The 19,575-nt window shown below is 39.5% G+C and overlaps 1 protein-coding gene across 1 annotated transcript in view; it reads left to right on the forward strand.

The window, feature by feature from the left end:
- mid2 (midline 2) overlaps positions 1 to 16,110 on the forward strand; it is an 87,195-nt gene extending 71,085 nt beyond the window's left edge. Inside the window, exons 10-11 of the mRNA XM_054597222.1 lie at positions 11,444 to 11,651; positions 11,988 to 16,110. Coding sequence (XP_054453197.1) covers positions 11,444 to 11,651; positions 11,988 to 12,411 — 632 coding nt within the window. The 3' untranslated portion in view covers positions 12,412 to 16,110. The remainder of the gene's footprint in view (positions 1 to 11,443; positions 11,652 to 11,987) is intronic.
- The last annotated feature ends 3,465 nt before the right edge of the window (positions 16,111 to 19,575 follow it).

A 19,575-nucleotide genomic window follows, 5' to 3' on the forward strand; every position in this document is an offset into this window, starting at 1 on the left:
GCTGTTACTGTGGCTGGCGCTCTAAATGGGCCTGTGGTCAGAGGTAGGTCAAGGGGCAGCACATAATCTAAACCTGTCAGCTCCAGCTTCAAGATTAATGACCAAACACAGACAAAAAATACAGCTTCAAAAAACAAGAGATTCTTTGCTGGACATTAACTTTAAATAAATAAATATATATATATATATATATATGCAAATTACAGTTACAGCTGCCTATTTTTGTCTGAAAACTGATCTGTGTTGCTTAAAGTGGCTATGATCAGTATATTTTTAATATGATGACAATATGAAAGGGTTCTCTTGTAGTGATGGATTTACAAAGAGTAATTACCTGAATCTGCAGCTCACCTGGGCTTTTCAAAGCTTTAAAGTGTGTTTCATCTCGTTGTTTAGCCACCCGGCTGCAATTTTACTGTTTGAGTTCACTCTCATTGCTCTCATGGCATCGTTTTCATCTGCGGCTGGCAGATGTTTTCAGGGAAAAAAACTTTAAAAACCCACTGAACCTACCCAGCACCAAACGGCAGATTCCATCCCTGACTCCTCCTGTCTGCATGTCCAAGTGTCTTTGAGTGAAACACTGACACCAAGTAGTACCCGATGGGCAGACTATAGCCTCAAATAGGATCGTTGCCACTGTTGGTGTTTGAATGTGTGTGAACGAGAGGCATATTGTAAAGCACTTTGTCAGGGAAGCACTAAATACGTGTATTTCATTTACTATTTATTAGCAAAACTCAGCAGGGTTTCTTTACCTTTTGTTACTCAAGGTCCACTTGATTGTTAAATGAAAATCAATAAATATTTAGCTTACCCTCACCCATCAATACTGCCGTTATGAATCCAAATGTAATATATTCAGGTTCATATTTCCTCAAAACCTGATTTGGAATGGTTAACTTTTTAATTTCGAAAACCAATGCTCTTAAAAACGCCATTATTGGTGTGAATGTTCTCTCTTTAAATAACTTCCAAGCTAATAGGACACATGGGCATACTTTACATTTTGTCCCCTTTTTATGTACATTTTAGCAATTAAATGTATTTTATTGTTATTAGTGATGAGGGGCCTCTAAAGAGAGCCCTACCCCGTCTCCGCCACTCCACCTGTCCTGCCCCTGAGTTCATTACTGCCATCTGGCACTTTCAAATAACCCTTTATCCATCAAATATCAGCAGGCCCTATCATCTGAATTTCTGCCCCCCTAGTCAGAATCTTCCAGACGGAGCCCGCCTGTGGGACATGGAGCATGTCAGTACTTGAATTCCTTTCTTATGGCATTAGAGTGGATTACTGCCTCCATGTGATGTGGGCACGACATCTAGCCACGGAGTGTTAAGAGGTGAAGTGCAGGGTATCTGGAGTTGGCAGTCAGCTCGCTGTCACTGATGCTCACGGCTCTTACCGGGCACAATATAAATGACACTAAGTAGCAGTTCGATTATAATGTGCTCCCTTGACACAGATAAAGAGGATGATCGCGTGTAGGTGTTCTTTTTCATTGTTAATCTGTTATGTTTCTCTCTCTCTCTCTCTCTCTCTCTCTCTCTCTCTCTCTCTCTCTCTCTCTCTCTGAGTCCAGTTAATGAAGCTGTATTGACTTTATTGACATTTACTTTTTTTTTTAAATGGTCTTGCTAATATACATAAAGACATTAGAGTGAATATAAACACAAGGAATACATAGCAATTGGTATGTACAGTATACTATATACAATTAAAAATCTAATAAATAATAACACTAGTTAACACACAAGTATGTCTTGCTTTATTAAAATCAGGTTTTTTTTTAAAATCAGGTTTGACAGTTTTGCCATATTACATTTTCACCAAAGAAGGTCTTAATAAAGTTTCTCCCACTTTTAGGTGAAAATGCTCTTTCATTGTTATTTTAAGAGAATATATCTGTCTTTCCAAAGAATTTGGAAAAATAAAAAAGTGGATAAAGGATAAAAATCAATGATGTCTCTAACACAAAATGGTTATATTAGATCAGTATTGATCAGTAGCTTTTTAGGTTAACTACTTAGAAGGCTGACACAAAACAAAAACTGAATCGTACCCATATTTGTACAAAATATAGAGAACGCAAGCTGGTGTTTGAAAGAGGTGGATGTTCATGGGAACCGTCACAGCAACCCTAGAAATTACTTTTGTATCACTAATTTGCAACAGCAAACAGGCTTGAAAGACTGTATTACCACCAGTTTTATGTTTTTTGATCAAGTAATGAGGACATTTCGTCAAGTTAAAGTTTCTGACATGTCACAACAAATTCACTGACAAAGTATTTCATTTGTATTCTCTACAATCACCGCAGTTTTAATACACAGGCCCACACAGAAGAACTTTATGGTGATATTAAGGCAATGTCTGTGCATGCATGTGATTCTTAAAAAATGAACTAGCATTATATAAATTATTTCCACTTTCAACAACCTGAAATTTGAAAGGAAATCTCTATCCTCTACCCATTAGCATCTTTGTTAGTCAGTACAGTATAGCACAGTATATAATGTGTTAGCGCCGTACAATGCTTAAAGATAATTCCCCCCTCTCTCTCCTCCTCCACTCCCACTGTCTGTCATCTTCTTCTCTGCTAGTCGCTGCTATCAGGAGGAGAAGCTTGTCCACCCACAGCAAAGTTGGGTTGAGATTTCGAGCATGTGATTGGCAACCAGCATTTCTCTCTGCTGCAATGGTTTAGACAAGCCATCAAAAGACAAATAAAATACATTAAATATTTGTGTCCGTGATTGAGGTTTTGTGGTTTTCATCATGTCACCTGCGTCATGTGTCTGTCAGTCTGTTCATAAGTCTTTGTCCCTCATGCTTTCTCTTAGATCCCCCTCTCTCTCTCTCCTCCCTCTTCTTCTCAGAAGAATTGGTATTCAGATTAAAGTGCCTCACTCATCTGTCCTGGTAAAGTCGAGCAGTGTTTTGGATTTAAAATGGGTCAAAACAAAATTGATCACAAATATCTCACATTGACAGGCTTATTGGGTTTCTCTCCTGACTCTGCTGATATACGAGCTTGAGTAGCGAGCTTTTGAGCTGAGACCCACACGTTATTTTCCTTTCACTTGAAGTCTCTCTCTCTTTCTGTCTGCTGCTATATTGGAGGGTTTAGCTGTTACATTTTTTAAGATGAGAGGCTCTGGAGGCTTTTAGCCTAAGCTCATCATATATTTCAGGCACAGGCTTGCAAAGCAAATAAGGCAGTGACAAGTCGTGCAGATACTGGAAAGTCGTGCATCACAGCCCTGTCTTTTCAAAAGAGTAACTCCTAAGTACACCCATAACTGCTGCACTGTATATGTGTAAAACAAATGTGAGCAGGAAACTGTGTCGATGTGGCATCACAAAGGCAAGCGCAGGAGTGCAGTGCCAGTCTGTATGCTGTGTATTCTACTATGTAAAATACATTTGATCTGTTTTATCTGTACTCACAGATGTTGCAAGAGAATAGATCACTGTAGTTTAACCTCGGAGGACAATCAGAGCGTACAATGCTTTAGAAAAGCTCATTCAAACACCAGACATTTTGCATCACAACACACTTGTCCTAAATAAAGTTTGGGGAAACTGCTCATGTTAGAAGATATTAAGGAATTTTATGCAGGCTTGTTTTTTTTCTACTAAACTTCAAGAGGCATTTTTAAAGTGAGTGTTCTCATGTAGTGGCTTGGCCTCAAACCCTCCATGTTTCTCCTTTGTGTCCCTCTGTAACCCCTCTCTTGGCCTGCTGTCCTCTGTTACCCCTGGCTATGGCATATGATCTCCTCTTCTAGTGCCCATTTTTGTATACCATCTGTCAATTCTTCCCAGAGGTAAATCTTTTTATCTCAAGATGCCACAACTTTTGGTCTCGTGGCGAGGACAGGCCAGACATGCTTGCTGTAATCTCACACAGACATAACTTAAACCCAAATTTTTTGGCATATTCACATTAGTGGGTATGTGAATGTGTGTGCGTGTGTGTGTGTCTGTCTGTCTGTGTGTGCGTGCATGTTTTTCTGACGTGTGCCTTCAAGGACCCGACTCAGCATCGTTTTGAAGATACCTGGAATAACTTTAGCTTGTAGCTATTTGTGCAATCGCATGAGAAAGGTCAAATGCTGCAACTTGGGTTGAGTTGATTCAATGTTACATCAGCAGACAGTAAAATTAGCCCCAAAGTCTTAACAATGGTCTGCTTAACATATGGTGCCCATACAACAAGCAGTCAATTTTAAGAAAAGAGGAAAATGCTACCCAGGAACATTAAAGGGGGACTTCACCAATTTTACACAATAAAGTCTGTTTACTCCTATAGACCTCCAGAGCTTTACTGCAAATCTGAGAAAAATCTGAGAAAAAGTTGTACAAGACCTTTCGTGACTTCAGAGGGATGTGCACAAAGTCATATAAAAGATGACATCTTTGGCCCTGCTTTGTATTTAACTCACAACCATGAGTCCCAAATCGTTTTAGGAGTGCGATGCTAAAACATTGAAGTATTCTTTTAATGGCTTCACACCTCTGCTGCAGTCCTGTCTCGTGCAATTCTGCTGGCTTGATGGAGACAACTTTTAAAACCATGTTGTGAAGTCTTAAAGCTTTCAAAGGCTTTTTAGGTCACTCCAATGTCACTCCAATGAAACCACTCATTGAACCCTGAGTGGCTCGCCGCACAATACACTGTAAAAGTATCACTGCGCTGTTAGATTCTCACAGCTAACATGTGAAGTAACCATCAGCATCTTGAAACACGTATGAATTAAGTATGATGAAGAAGAAGGCAGTTAAGGAGAAAGTGTGTGTGTGTGTGTGTGTGCGTGTGTGCGTGTGCGTGTGTGTGTGTGTGTGTGTGTGTGTGTGTGTGTGTGTGTGTGTGTGTGTGTGTGTGTGTGTGAGTGAGTGTGTGACCTTTTATTGCTATGATCATACTTCTGCATTTACCTCAGAGCGACCTGTGACCAGGCTTCTACACGACTGTCCTCTAAAGTAAAGGGAGGAACCTACAAAGAGACGGAGGGATATGAAAGTGGTTGAAAAGTGACAGAAGTGTTGAATGAATAGAAGACACCAAATAGCTCTTTGCATGGATGAGTGTCTGCAGACACGAGTGCCCTCAGTACACTGCTTTTTACCCATAAATACAGTCCATGCATGAGCAATGTTCATAGCAATATTGTACTCTGCTTGACCAGTTACATTTTCTGAATCTCAAATCAACAATCAAACAGAAAGATTGATATTAAATTACAGAATAAAAGAAGATGTTTTCTGGTCATAAGGCTCAGGTTTTGCACAGATTTTTTTAATATTTACAATATAGCTAATTAAAAAAAAAATTAAAACAAAAATAATGAAGCCATGTTTCCAGTCATTTAACATTTAAAAGTCAAAGCCAAATTTTCTGGTTGACAACATTGTAATTATTATATTTGTGTTTTAAAGCAACCTTTTTTTTAGCCATTCATAAGCATGAAATTTAATTAAGCTTACGTCTGAGTTTGGTCACGACTTATTAGAGTGGAGGCTGACAGAACAAGAGCTCACATTAATAAAGGAGGCTTTTATTAGACGGTGCCTTGTTTATGCTTTTTAATTGTCTTTCTCAGTAATTACTAAATACCAACTAGAAACAAAGTTACAGAGAGGAAAGCAATTTGGTAATCAAGGATGGAGGAAAGGGTTACAATTTAGACTCATGTGGTGATAAGGAGTATATTTTTTACATGTTGCATTCTCATGCACACTGATATATGCTGTCCTGAAGGGGTTTTTTTTAAATGTAATTTTACTGTAAGGTAAAATATAAGTTATATTTACAAAATTTGTGAATGGTGCATCTAAAAACGTTTAACTCTGGTTACATCCTGTTCGGCTGAGGTATAATTGTGTGCTTCCACGATGACCAGCTGCTTTGTAGCCATCTGGTAGCACCTGTCCCACAGTGTAAAGCCCTCTAACATCAACATCCCCACATTTTCTCATTTTGTAGTCCAAAGCTGCAGGAGGGTGTATAGTAGGAGTACCAACAACATAAATTCAGGCTTAACTATGTCTTTATTGAGCAGCTCTATTGTTCACAAGTGAAGACTAGGCTCTATTTTGAGTGAGCATATTGTTTGTGTCAAAACAAAAGCTAATCTCAATGAATTACAGTGCTGACAGTCAAACACTGGACTGTTGACTTTATAATGTTCGTCATCCTGTTGGTAAACTATTCTGGGCGTCCATATTGTGTGTACGAAGTACGGAGTGGGCAAACACCCCAGAGAGAGGGAGTGCGTGTGTGCGTGTGCAGTATGTATATTGCTCCAATCCCTGTCCCTGCATTGAGTAAGCAGCTCTACTAAAATCCAGGCTGAAAATATCACTTGTCAAAGTGCCCAAGGGGTACACGTCCCCCTTTACTTCCTGTTGAAGGACCTGCAATAATATTTACCCAGCATGCATCTCAGATGACAGGCCTCAAGCTAACACACAGCCCCTAAAGTAAACAGCAGGAGGTGGAGAGGAGATGAGAGAAGAGGCGAGTGTTTGGAGGAGAAGAAGAGAACGAGGTGAAGGGGAGGATACAGCAGGAGAGGAGAGACAGGTGTTCCCTTGGATTAGTGCTACATCATGCACACTGTGTGGTTACAATGTCACTGGTTTGATTCCGGCGGGAGAGCTTTGTTGCACGTCACTCCCTTTGCTCTCCCCCCCGTTGTTCCTGTCATCTCTTCTCTGAACTGTCAATCGAAGGCAAAAAATGCTGAGAAAATATCTACAAAAAAAAGGAGAGGAGAAGGAAAGACAAACAAATATTTTCTTATCAAGGATAGGACGGTCATTCTTTAAAGTAGATTCTCCAACTCTATCTCCATCTCCCTAGCACTGCTTAAAAGATAAGGCTTGTGGTATTCCCAAGTTTTTTCCATGAAAAGCCAAAAAACAACAATGAATTGCTTACCTTACTTACCTTAAACTTACCTTAAAAATCCGTTTTTTTAGATTTACTTCTTTAGGAACCAGTGGGCTTTAGGCTGAACTCACCCATTGTTGGCTTTGGTCTTCAAGTGATTTGCTGATAAATTCCTTTAACCTGTCTGTTTAATCTGTAACATTTCCATATTTTGTCACCGTCCTATATTAGTTTTAAAACATTACATATTTCATCTGTTAGGTGGGCTGCCAAAAAACAACCTTTTCACTATGTCAGCAGGGAACAAACAATCTAAATAGAGCTGATTTACATTAAGCGGCAATATATCACTGTGTTTTGTCATTTAGCATTTGGGGCTTGAAAACAAAGAGTCCTGTGATGTGTTCGCTAGCTCAAAGCAACGTCCCTTCATTCACTGAGCAGGTGAAAATGCCAGCAGGTGGAGGGGGAGATTGGGAGCGCGTTAAAATGCCAGTTGGCTGGGAGTTTTTTATTATACATTGTTTTTTCCATGAAAGACTGAATTTGAGCTCAAAGCAATACAAATACACTTGAAGTGAATCGATAATGCCTTTAAGCCTTTGTTTATGCAAAGAGTAAATACATGTGCATTGATACAGGAGTAAAGTCTGAATCATTAACACACAGGCTGAGTTTTAATGAATGCTTACATTCTATGCACAACTGATAGTACTGACAGTGACTCTTGTTGGGGAAAATAAATCTTTCACATGCTTTTACTCTAACGAACCATCATAGAAACTTTCCTTCCAAAAACGTCTCCTTAATCACAGTGAAATTCTAAGCAGACCCAGAAGCTTTACTGAAATGAGTTTCTAGCACTGGTCTCTCAAGACTCTGCTGAGTTCGTTAAAGGGTGAAGTTAGAGATGATCAGTGACTACTGTTTGTTTTTGCTCTTTAGCATACAGACATTTTCAGTTTTTTGTGAATATTGACTAGAAATAGACAAACAAAACTGGCCAGTAAGAGGCGAGAAAACAAGATGTGAAACGCAGTGCCAAGAATAACTACTGTGCACCTCGTCCGCCTGCTGTGCTATAGCCATGATACATGATTGATGTATTTTTAATGTCGCCAGTGTAAATCCGTGTTTTAGTAGACAGCACTGTTGGATTACACACCACATTACATATAGATCAGTCAATTAGAGGCCAAGTGGCACGCAGCCATGCATCTTAATTACTTGGAGTGATCGGCATGTTCAGCAGAGATGTGTAAAGATATAAGGTGGTGTTGTAGCTCTAGAGAGCTCTCTGCGTCTCTGATGCTGCTGTTTCTACTGCAGGAATTATTTAGTTATGCAGCAAAATGGATCTTTTTTTCTCTATCTCCCTCTTTACAGAGGCAGCTCAATATATCCCTCAGTGAAATGTGAGCCAGTGAAGAAAAAAAAAAGAAGCATGAGGGAAATTGACTAAATTGAAATAAAGTTGATTACCCAGATGTTATCCCACTGCAAGTATTCCAACAAGGAGCCGTCGAAATGAAGTTGGAATGAAATTGCTTTATATAAATCCTCCCCCAAACACTAGCCCCTTTTATATCTCCTCTCTTTTTTACTTCCTTTTTACTGTTGTACAAGTTTCCATTTATTACTTCCTAGTTCCTAACAATGCAGAGCTTCAAGGCAGTCAAACAGAGAGCACTTATTACCTCAGCAGACGGTAGAAACATCTCTAATTGCTACTTTATTAAAGAGTGGGAGCAGACTGATCAGAGAGGAACAAATTCAGTCTGTGGGATATATGGTGCCATTATCTTGTCCTTTCTTTATTTTCAGTAATATACAATCTGACAGCGCAGGAGTGTTTGTGTAATGTGTATGTATTTTGTCTTTACAGGCAGCTGATCTAAGAACTTTTCTTAGACACATAGGCTGCATATACCTTTCTTATTTTAAATTGGTCTTCTTGGTGATGTATTGCACCACACACTCATTCTTCAGCCTTAAGGCCGTCAGTGTAGCACTCTAGTAGAAATCAAATTTGGCATGTTGAGGGCTGCTAGAAAATATACCACTATACTCACTGTGACTGCAGGTCTATTCATTTCATGGAAACTCTGCAACGTGAATGATCTTCAGTGTTGGAAGAAGTTCTCTAAGTTCTCTAAGCCTTTACATGTAAGCAACACTTAAATGCATCTGTTTTAGAACAATGTGTCACTTTTTAAAAACTGAACTTGTGTTTTGTTTATAAAATCTTAATAAGCAAAGTAATTAGTCACTAAAACTGTCAAGTAAATTGTCGTACAACAAAAAGTACAATATTTCTCTCTCCTCTTCTCATAAGTATTTAGCAGCAAAAGATTAAAATACAGAAGTAAATAAAGATACTACTTAAGTACAGTACTTAAGTAAATGTACTTTCCTTCACTGATGAGATTGTGACTCATTTGCGGTGTTGAAATGGTTTGCATGTTACTCAAAACAGTAAAGTAAAATTATATTATATTATACTTAATACAAATAGTTAAAACCAGTTCAAAACATCACATGACAGTGTTGAACATTTGCAAACATTGATGAATTGAGGGTTGTGTGAATATATTGAACTGTTCACTTTGCCAGTCTACCAACACTATGGCAATTCAAAACAAGTGCTAGAGTGGTGAATCTGCCATTTTGCCTTTGAAAACCTCAGTTTTATTTTGCATACAAAGAATTCACTATTTGAACCCAATCTTATAATGCACAACTTTTTTCCATTTACAAGAATCCTGCTGGCGTTGGTTCAAAACATTTCCACTTGGCCACTTACTACACTGTATGTCTGCTTGTGTGTAGGCCGGAGTTGATGCTCTGTGTGTGTATGTCTGCTTGTCCTCTACCGTCACGTGTGTCTCCCCCTTCCCCAACCTCGGGCCCGGCCTGGCTCTCAGGAGTCATCCCCTGGAAAGGCATGACAGAGTTCCAGTGTTTGGAAATGGCTGCGCTGGCAGCGATAAGCAGTTCAAAGAAGAGAGCGCATTAATGTAATTGGCTGCCAGCAGCACATTGGCCTCGTCGTCTCATATCCACACGCGGTAACACACACTCACCACGCAGATTATTGGAGAGGGAGAGAGGAGAGGGGATGAGAATGAGAGAATGGGGCGAGAGAGATGAAGGGAAGGACAGATAGAGGGAGGAGGAGTCGGGGGTCCTCATTGTGTCGCTCATTAAGCTGTGGGAGGCTCAGGGAGGCTGAGAGATGAGATGATGGGTGTCAGAGTTAAATGTCAGGTCTGGAAGGGACACGGTTGACCTCCATGAAGCCTACACGCACGCATGCACGCACGCACGCACGCACGCACGCACGCACGCACACACACACACACACACACACACATTATGGACATAGAGAGGTGGAGAGGGGCTCCTCTGCTGAATCTTCAGCCTCATATTATCCCCTCAACTTCTCTCCTCACTCCCTAACTCCACTCCCTCTCTGCCACTCACCTACTTTTTCCCCTCTCGATTTTTCACCCATTACACCCAAATTACTGGTGTCATCGCAAATTGAATTGTTGCAACCGGATAGCAGCATTTCCACTGAACAGCCTGAAACGCTACCTACTGCAGTGGAAGTGAAGGCTATTTCCTCCAGCTAATTTCCAAGTCTGTGTGATGGAAGGCAGTAGGCAATGAGGAGAATGCCGGGTGGCTTCCTCCACTGTTATAAAATGTTTTCACCAAAGGCTGCGAGAGGCTTTGAAGTTTCGACTCTCGCCCATGTATTTCAAACATTCTCCTTTTCTGTCTCTCTCTCTCTGTGAGTTCTCTGCGAGCACTTCTCATCCCACTTTCTATTTATTTTGTATTTTGCTGTTGCTGCTCTCAGTTAAAATCTTGCTCTAATTTTTTATTCTCACTCTCACCTCTTTCACGTTCTGATCTTGTGGTATCTGCTGCCTTTTTTCCACTTATACAATACCCAGGGATGACAAACACAATACATATTTTTAAATAAATAGAAATTTGGAAAAGTTATATTTCAGATTTTTTGCCTTGTGTTTGTGATACTTAGATAAAGAAACAAATATTTCTGTTTAACAAGATAATTACTTGGCAACATAAAAGGCTTAACTTACACAATGACTTGTCTTCCAGTTGCTGCCCTCTTCTGAAGTCCAAGATAAATATAATTAGGAGAAAAGCAAATATCTCATAACATGATAAAAAGAGAGGAAACAACTTGTGATCTACAGTGGTTACATTAAGGGAATGCAGGGAATTTTATTAACCTTGATTTTATGTAAATTTTTAATATATTATTCTTAATGAAGTTATTTTTTTGGCTCCCCATATGTTGCATCATGTAACAGTTTTTTATGCCTTTCAGGGAGAAACTTAGTGAACTGTGGTTTTAGAAAGAGGTGCCAGTTTGCCAAAAAGATGATCATGTTGATGATGTTAGGGATAATGATGATTGTTATGTGATCTTTATCATTATCATTAGCATCATTAGCCGCCCACACAAAGTAATAGACCCTTAAAAGCATTACATTTATTTGCAGGTCAACCCTTCAAGTTAGATCCAAAGACGGCCCACAAGAAGCTGCGTCTGTCCAACGACTGTCTGACCATGGAGAAGGACGAGAGCTCGCTGAAGAAGAGCCACACCCCGGAGCGCTTCAGCGGCACGGGCTCCTATGGCGCAGCTGGTAATGTCTTCATTGACAGTGGGTGCCACTACTGGGAGGTGCTGCTGGGAGCGTCCACATGGTAAGAAGCACACATACAAAAGAAAGCATTATATAAGCCTGCAAGGAGGCTCGATAAACCAAAATATCCTTCTCTATGGAGTTTAAATCTAGGCTGTTATGCAAAAACCCACACATAACAGACACACTCACTGCACACAGTGTATACTCTTATCCTATTTATATTCTTTTCACTAATTGGCTCTGAAGTAGACCTTTTCATGCAGGAAAGACCCAAAGGGCCCATGCCTATCTTGTGTGTCCTCAGCATGAGGTAGCTTGACTGTGCAAGTAAAGTCATTAAGGACGACTCTGGTTTCAGATCACTAATGCATTCCAAAATGTTCCTTCCCTGCAGGTATGCCATCGGCGTGGCTTACAAATCAGCCCCGAAAAACGAATGGAGTGGCAAGAACTCGTCCTCATGGGTGTTCTCGCGCTGCAACAACAACTTTATGGTGCGCCACGATGGCAAGGAGATGCTGGTGGAGGCGAGCCTGCAGCTGAGGAGGCTGGGTGTCCTGCTGGACTATGACAACAACTCACTGACCTTCTATGACGCCATGAACTCCCAGCACATTCACACCTTCGAAGTCTCCTTCCTCCTGCCCGTTGTGCCGACTTTCATGATCTGGAACAAGTCAGTCATGATACTCTCAGGGCTACCCGTCCCCGACTTTGTCGATGGTGTGGCCACAGATCTTCAAGAGCAGCAACAGCAGCAGATGGGCCTGTGCCGACAAGAGTCACCATACTTGACCGGGATGAAGACCTGCCACTGAAAAAGGGCTCACTAATGGCCTAGCAGAGTCCACTCAGACCCGGCGACTGAAAGGTTGAGCTGAAAGACATTGACAGTGCGACTGAGTTCTGGTCTATCTTCTGCATTAAAAGAGGACCAGTAACTTTGTTATGAATTTAGAAAGTGCAGGAGTTATAAAGACCATTCTGGAAAAATGTCAGTCCTGTATGTTTGTAGCCATCCAATGCTTTGCAAATCCATTAGTGAATAGGAGCAAGGTTGCTTGACTGCAACCGTCAGTAGACCTCAAATTCATCTGATGCCCTGGAGTCACTGATGGCAGGTCTGGACATCTTGTTTTATGACCATTTAAGGTCTTCCTTTTTCATTTATCTTCCTCCTGATCTGACCCTAGGCAGAAGACCAAGGAGAGGATGTTCTCAACAGCCGTTTAAAGTTTGAAGTTACAACATGTGAACAGTGAGATCACGTCTCACCTGTGATAGATTGAAAACAGAACACAATTTAGTGGCAGCAAAGAAAAACAGAGAAAGAGTCCTCTGACTACAGGCATTTTAACCTTATTTTAAATTGTCCGTATATCTGTCACATTAAGTTTACATGATATGCAAAGTGAACTCAATTTTACAAGAGCTAAATTAAACTTGAAATGAATTAGCAGATAAAGGAATGGTTAAAATTATTAAAATACACTTATTTTTTAATTGTTTTTTAGCGAGTTAGATGAGATTGATACCATTTTCATGTCTGTACGTTGAATATACAGCTAGAGCCAGCAGTTAGGTTAGCTTAGCATAAAGACTCTACAGTAAAACTGCAGTCTCTGTTTAACATTTCTCGTTAAACAAATTAAACATAACATTTGCATTTGTGAGCTTTTGGGGAGCTGCAAGGAGGGTTTTTTTTGCTTTCATTTGGATAGAGCCAGGCTAGCCGTTGTCCCATGTTTCCCGCCTTTGTTCTAAGCTAAGCAAATCACCTGCTGGCAGTATAGCTTCATATTTAGCACAAAGACATGAGAGTGGTATCATTATTCTAATCAAAGTCTCTATAAGAGAGTACAAGTGTAGGTCCCAAAACACTTCTTCCTTTGAATGTTGATGTGCCTTCTTTGACTCCACTTTATTGAGTGAACTACATGCTACCATCTTGCAAGCGCTAATACATGCTAGCTGTGGACTTTGTGTTTTGCATCCAATCCCTTTTCATGGGTTGTAGCCTCAGTAGCTCTAAGTGGCTGTTGCTAATGTATTTTCCTTGATTCCTCTCCTAGATTTGATTCAGCAGTCTTGCTTGTACTGGTGGGTTGTAGCTTCCAAGTTTTCCGGAAGTGTTAACGTTGCTCCCAGATATTAATATGATCGCAGGGAGTAGATTTGCATCATGTGACTACTCAACTTGTATAATAAGAGATTTATTGAATATTAGAGGAAACGAGTGTTATTTATGAAAAAAAGATGGTTTACTTTTATTATTATCTCAACATATTAATGATGCACTTTTTAATTAACACTATTTCCCCTCTATGAGTATTAAAGCAGATGGAGCTGAGTGGCAGGGAGGCAATGGGGAGGGAAAGTGACAACTAGCACTACTGCTGGTGGTATTCACTCTGAAAAATCTACATCACCTTATTTTCATACTCATATATATACATATATATATATAATTAAAAAAAAGCAATTATGGTGAATATTTAATGATGGGTACTGGATATCAACCATTATAAAGTATTCTAATAAACCACAGTGAAAACAGTTTTTTGTTGTTGTCTAATCTGGTTAATATAACAGAAGAATCAGTATCATTCGCTCTTTTCACATTTAAAAGGCCCTGCTGTAAAATTAGAAATGTCTTTTCACTGTGCTTTGAACACGACCAGTGAATTTCCCTCCCCACGGCTATTTTCTATATCATATAGTAACTTTATCTTGTTTAGAAAACGGATATGATTATGATGACGTTTATGTGCTTTTTTATCATGATGAATAGATGATAAACTAATAGTTGTTTTTAAAAATAATGTCACTCTGTTTTCAACTAATCAGGGAAGGAGGGGGTTAACACTTTAACTTGCTGTTTGTCGCAATGTCATAGCATGATTGTGTTTTCCTCTGTGATTTGTTAACACTCACACACACACACACATGCACATACACACAACAACCTCAACACATGTCATGTTTCGGTTTAGGTTGGCCTTGTCGTGATAAATGCATGAAACATAGTAGTATCCCACACCGGTTCACTGGGTAATTTAAGTAACTCTTTCAAGTTCACTAAATCTTGTTTTTCATCAGAGACTGACTCACCTGCATATTTTCTTACAGCTTACTTGACCTCTTGTTGTCACCCATCACTATTCAGATAGAAGCTGTAGCTCGATCCATTGTTTGCTTTTCATTGGGATTTGAAGGCCTAGTGTGGGTGACAGTTTGATATTCAGGTAGTGGCTTCAATTCAGACAATCAAATATGTATCATAGTTTATGCAGACTTAAGAGATTGTGTAGCAGAAACAGTGAGGAGGGATTGTGACAGTGACACTTGAGGTTGTGTTTAAAAAAAAATGCAGACTTTTTACATACCATCTTGTTAGATTTGACAACTCACAGCCATTTTACACATCACCAGGTATATACTTAATGTTGAATGTCATGTAACATTTGTATTGACAAGCTATGATTTGCTCGACCTTAAAAAATACGCACTGATTTCAGCTATTTGCTAGTAACCATGGTTACGTATTGATGAGTTTAAGTAGGGTTCCAGTGATGTAAAACTCTCAGCTGTGGAAAGATAGAGAAAATCTGACATGTCGTGTCCTCTCAGTTCACCTTTTAACCTGCAGTGTTGTTTTAGGTAAACTGTGTGATGATGCATCAGTCATGATTGTTGGATAGAGATATTGATTGCATGAGCGCTACAGCAGAGATGATTCACTGTTCAATGCAGGATGAGCTCCAAAATGTGGAGAGGAATATCTTTATATTTCTGTCAGGGAGTTTAGTGAATGTTACCTGACTTGCAGATTTCCACCCATCTTGTGGGATAATGTCGGTCACAGGCTCGAGACGGTCATGTGTTGATTTGTGATCCAGACTGACAAGCTCAACTCATCTGTGCGAGGGTGCTTGGCTGGGTCACTGCATGATTACGTGACCTTGCTGCAGGTTCATAGCTCTTTCCTTATCTTCACAATGGGGTTTCTTATCTTGAGCTAAGCATATTCACTTTTTTTTGAAAAAAAAAAAAAGAAACCATGACAAGAACACTTAAAAACGAAATGTTCATTACCATGCATATCAGATAGTTTGCAGTGCTTTTTCTTTTCTTGTGCCACAAGTCAATACAGTACAATATATACGGTTAGTGATTTTCAATAGCTACCCACTCCTTGTAGTGCAGTGTAAAACCCTAGAGACAATGCAATAGATTCTCCGTTTTTGCTTTTCTGTTTGTGTAACTTGGGAAATTATTTTTTACAACTCATGAGAAACACGCTCCTCTCCTTTTGGCATTTGGACCTTGATAAACAGCACAAAAAAGGCAGCGTTGCATTCATGCAAGGCTTTCTGTTTCCATAGATATGAGAGGTGGTTTTAACCAGAGAGGAATGTAAATCATAGGGGGAAATATATATTATATAAAGTTGTATAATATACAAAGCATATATGAACCAATGTTATTTATGTGAATTTAAGTCAAATTAAAAGTCTGATCCCAAATGTGTTGAAGTCACGATTCTTTATTTCAGCTGTGTCTAAAAGTTCTGCTTTTAAGATATTGATGTTTTATGCTCATGAAAATATAAAAATATGTTTTAAAAAAAAAACTCATTTTAAGAGGCCTGGCATACATGAACAGTGCCTCTGATCTCTGGTGTGTAGTTTTGACACCAACTTGCAGCCCAAAGCTTACGCCTGAACCTTGGAACGGTGAAAGGCAGAATAAGGCTGCCAGGCTGGCAGGTCATCCAAAACTCAGGGTGGGGTAGTGGGACTATGCCCTCTTAGCCCTCATCTGTCATCATTGGCACAAGTGCCTCATTACTACAACAAAGTTATGTAGTGCATGGTTCCCAACACTGCCTGCAAGCATGGCACTAACACACGCTGACCCTGAAATGAGGAACAATATGTTCCCGTATTTTGTAGCTTGTTTCCATGTGAGGCAGGACTGTTGTCACAGTGTCACAGTGTCACGAGGAAACCATGGGAATCTCAGTCACTAAAACATTGAAAGAATACATCGATCAGCATATGGGATGATAAAGAAGTGTGCGATTACAGAAATAAACAAATAATATTGTGCTATCAGTGTATTATATAGCCATTTGACTCTATGTCTGCTCTGCAGTATGAACCATATCAACTGCAAGGTTACTGTTGTGCACCTGACCCTACACTGCTGCCCCTGCTGAAAAGAGGAATTAACTCCCTGGGGGATCAATATGGCATCACACACATACATCAACCCCATGAACTTAGATGGTCTGTGCAAATCTGTGCAAATGTCTTACCCTAAAGCTAGAAATTGTGCTTAAACAAACTGTTTGTCCAAAAACAATTCAGGACCTGAGAATAGTTAATTGAGTTGGGCTGTATACTGTTTCATTCTGTGTCTTCCACAGTGCACACCAGGCAAAAGATGCTAATGCCTCATTTCATAGGTGTTAATTCCAATTCATTTCCAAGTAGTTTTTTTCAGAAAGAACTATGTAATCAGTTTCTAATTATGTTTAAAATATAGACAGAGTTCAGTTGATGCACTTCCAACTCATTAAATTAAAAGATAACATAACCTTAAATCCTTTATTCAGTGCACAGGAGCTGAACACGGGAAATGTGGTGATTGTCTATAGGTAAACATAGAGTTCAACATAATTAATGATAAATTATTACTCCTCTTTCGAGGAAAATACCATTTTGTTATTGCAAATGTTTAGCTTTTATTGGATGAATAAATTGTGCAGAACAGATCAACACCAAACAACTCAGACCTCAGTTTTCTGACGCGTATGGTTTCCTCTCGTTCTGAACTTTCTCCAGACCGTGAGCTCATTGAACACATTTGGACTTCACAAGAATTTGCAGACTGATCATCACATGATGCAGATTGTAAATTTACTTAGCAACCTAACAACTACTGAAATAACACTGAAAGGCAGAGTGAAATCCAAGGACCTGCCTGTTTTAGATCAACACTTGACAACTTTATCTGCTAAGTTATAAGAGCAGTAGTCTGGACGCTGGTTGTTTCTTGTTTTAGGTATATTTGAAGTAGTGATTGGAGGCCCTATGCACTTTGAAAGATTAGCTGGCATTTAAATGTGATGCTCACTCCATCTCTGCTCCGTCACACTGCTAGCCAACTAGCAAGCAGCCGTTGGAGCAACCCATAATTACATTTCTAATTGCGGAATAATTAGGACTCCCTGTGTAGCTCGTTAAGTCATTTGTCACCGAAGCCTCTAATGTGCCGTACAACAACTCACTAATTACACCGAATGAAAAGTCTACATGGTGGGGAGCATTTCATTACTACCTGTGGCTTTAAGTTTCACCTGATGAAGCATATTGCATACATTCCCATCTGGATTATTTTTTGTTATTATCATTATTATTATTATTTTACTATTATTATTGGCTCCTTCCTAAATGGGTGATTACTTCGTGACACTTTGTCCAGCAGCAAAGATTAAATCTTTTAATGTTGCTATTCACAAAATACTCACATTTTCAAAGAGTTTTAGAGATGTGGCCAAACTGTTTTATCTCACCTTTGAAATATAGCAAGGTCAGGTAATTTCTCCCTCCAGAGAACAGTGATACTAATGTACACCTCCATCACCAGCAGGCTATAGATTATTGTTATGCTCTCCCCACTGGTCTCCCAAAGAAAGACACAAGCTAACTCTACAACTCAGAATGCTGTTTTAGCAGAACACTGTTTTCTTATTTCCTTCCTATAAATCCTTTCTGTTCAGAAAATGCTTCATAGACACATCCCAGAATGCTCAGGTCCTCTGATGACTCTTTTTTTTTTTCGGTCCTGTGGCTGATGAAAAAGACCTGTGAATGTTAAAATGAATAAATAGTCTAACTATTTGCTCATATTTGCTCTGATTGATTAGTACAATACATGCACAACAACAACAACAACAACAACAACAACAACAACAACAACAACAACAACAACAACAACATATAATGCATGATCATATCATTATGAAATGTGGTTTAGGTCAGCATTATTCTAACCCCATACAGTTAAAGGTTGCACTCTGGACAACCTTTAACACATATGTCTTGTTCTTTAATGCAACACCGAATAACGAATCCCATATGGCGAAGGCCTGACATCTGATTGGCTCGTACCAGCCAATCAAATGTAGGTCAAGCCTTCGCCCCAGAAGAAAAGAAAATAGTGCCACCCGGGCCAGCACGCCGTATATGGCCCAAATCAAACAGGTGTGTTTGAACAGGTGCATTCCTGGATCTGACTGCAGAGCGTCATCCAGCTCAACATGTCTGACATCTCTGACGGCCGCAGTGGGACAGAGAGGATAAACAGCGGAGAAGACGAGGCCTAGAATGTCAGACAGGTGAGTTTATTGACTCATTTCTTGTGGTGAAACTATGCGGCTATGCTGTGTGTAAATTGAGTTTTTATTGTTAAACATTATACATGTCCCTGTTGTCTGCTTTAGTTATGTTTCATTCATCTGTTGATTCTATAAGAAGCGTCAGATTTGTTTTTTAAGTGTATGTGGCTGATATTGGCTGTAGTTATTTTGATTTGTTTGTTTTCTGTCATTGTCTGAGTTTTGTGCTCTTTTTCTGGTCAATACTAATAAGGATCCATGGAGTAGTGGTTGTATTTATTTTGAATCGATGATCAGTTGTACATACATGCTGCAAAGGGATAGGAAAGGCATTTACTGTTGTTGTTGTTGTTGTTGTTGTTGTTGTTGTTGTTGTTGTTGTTTTTTGTGGCTCACTAGGGTGATGTTGTTTCATATGTGTATACTTTGACATTATATGCGATATATTTTGTAGCCTAAAGGTGTAATTTAATTCAACAAAGTCTTGTATATCCTCTCACATTATCATATTTCTCTTGAATAACCCTCCATCAAACTCCACTTCATGGTGTGAGCGGGTCTTTATGCTGTCTGATTT

This window comes from Anoplopoma fimbria, chromosome 4 (genome assembly GCF_027596085.1).
Source record: "Anoplopoma fimbria isolate UVic2021 breed Golden Eagle Sablefish chromosome 4, Afim_UVic_2022, whole genome shotgun sequence".
NCBI lineage: Eukaryota > Metazoa > Chordata > Actinopteri > Perciformes > Anoplopomatidae > Anoplopoma > Anoplopoma fimbria.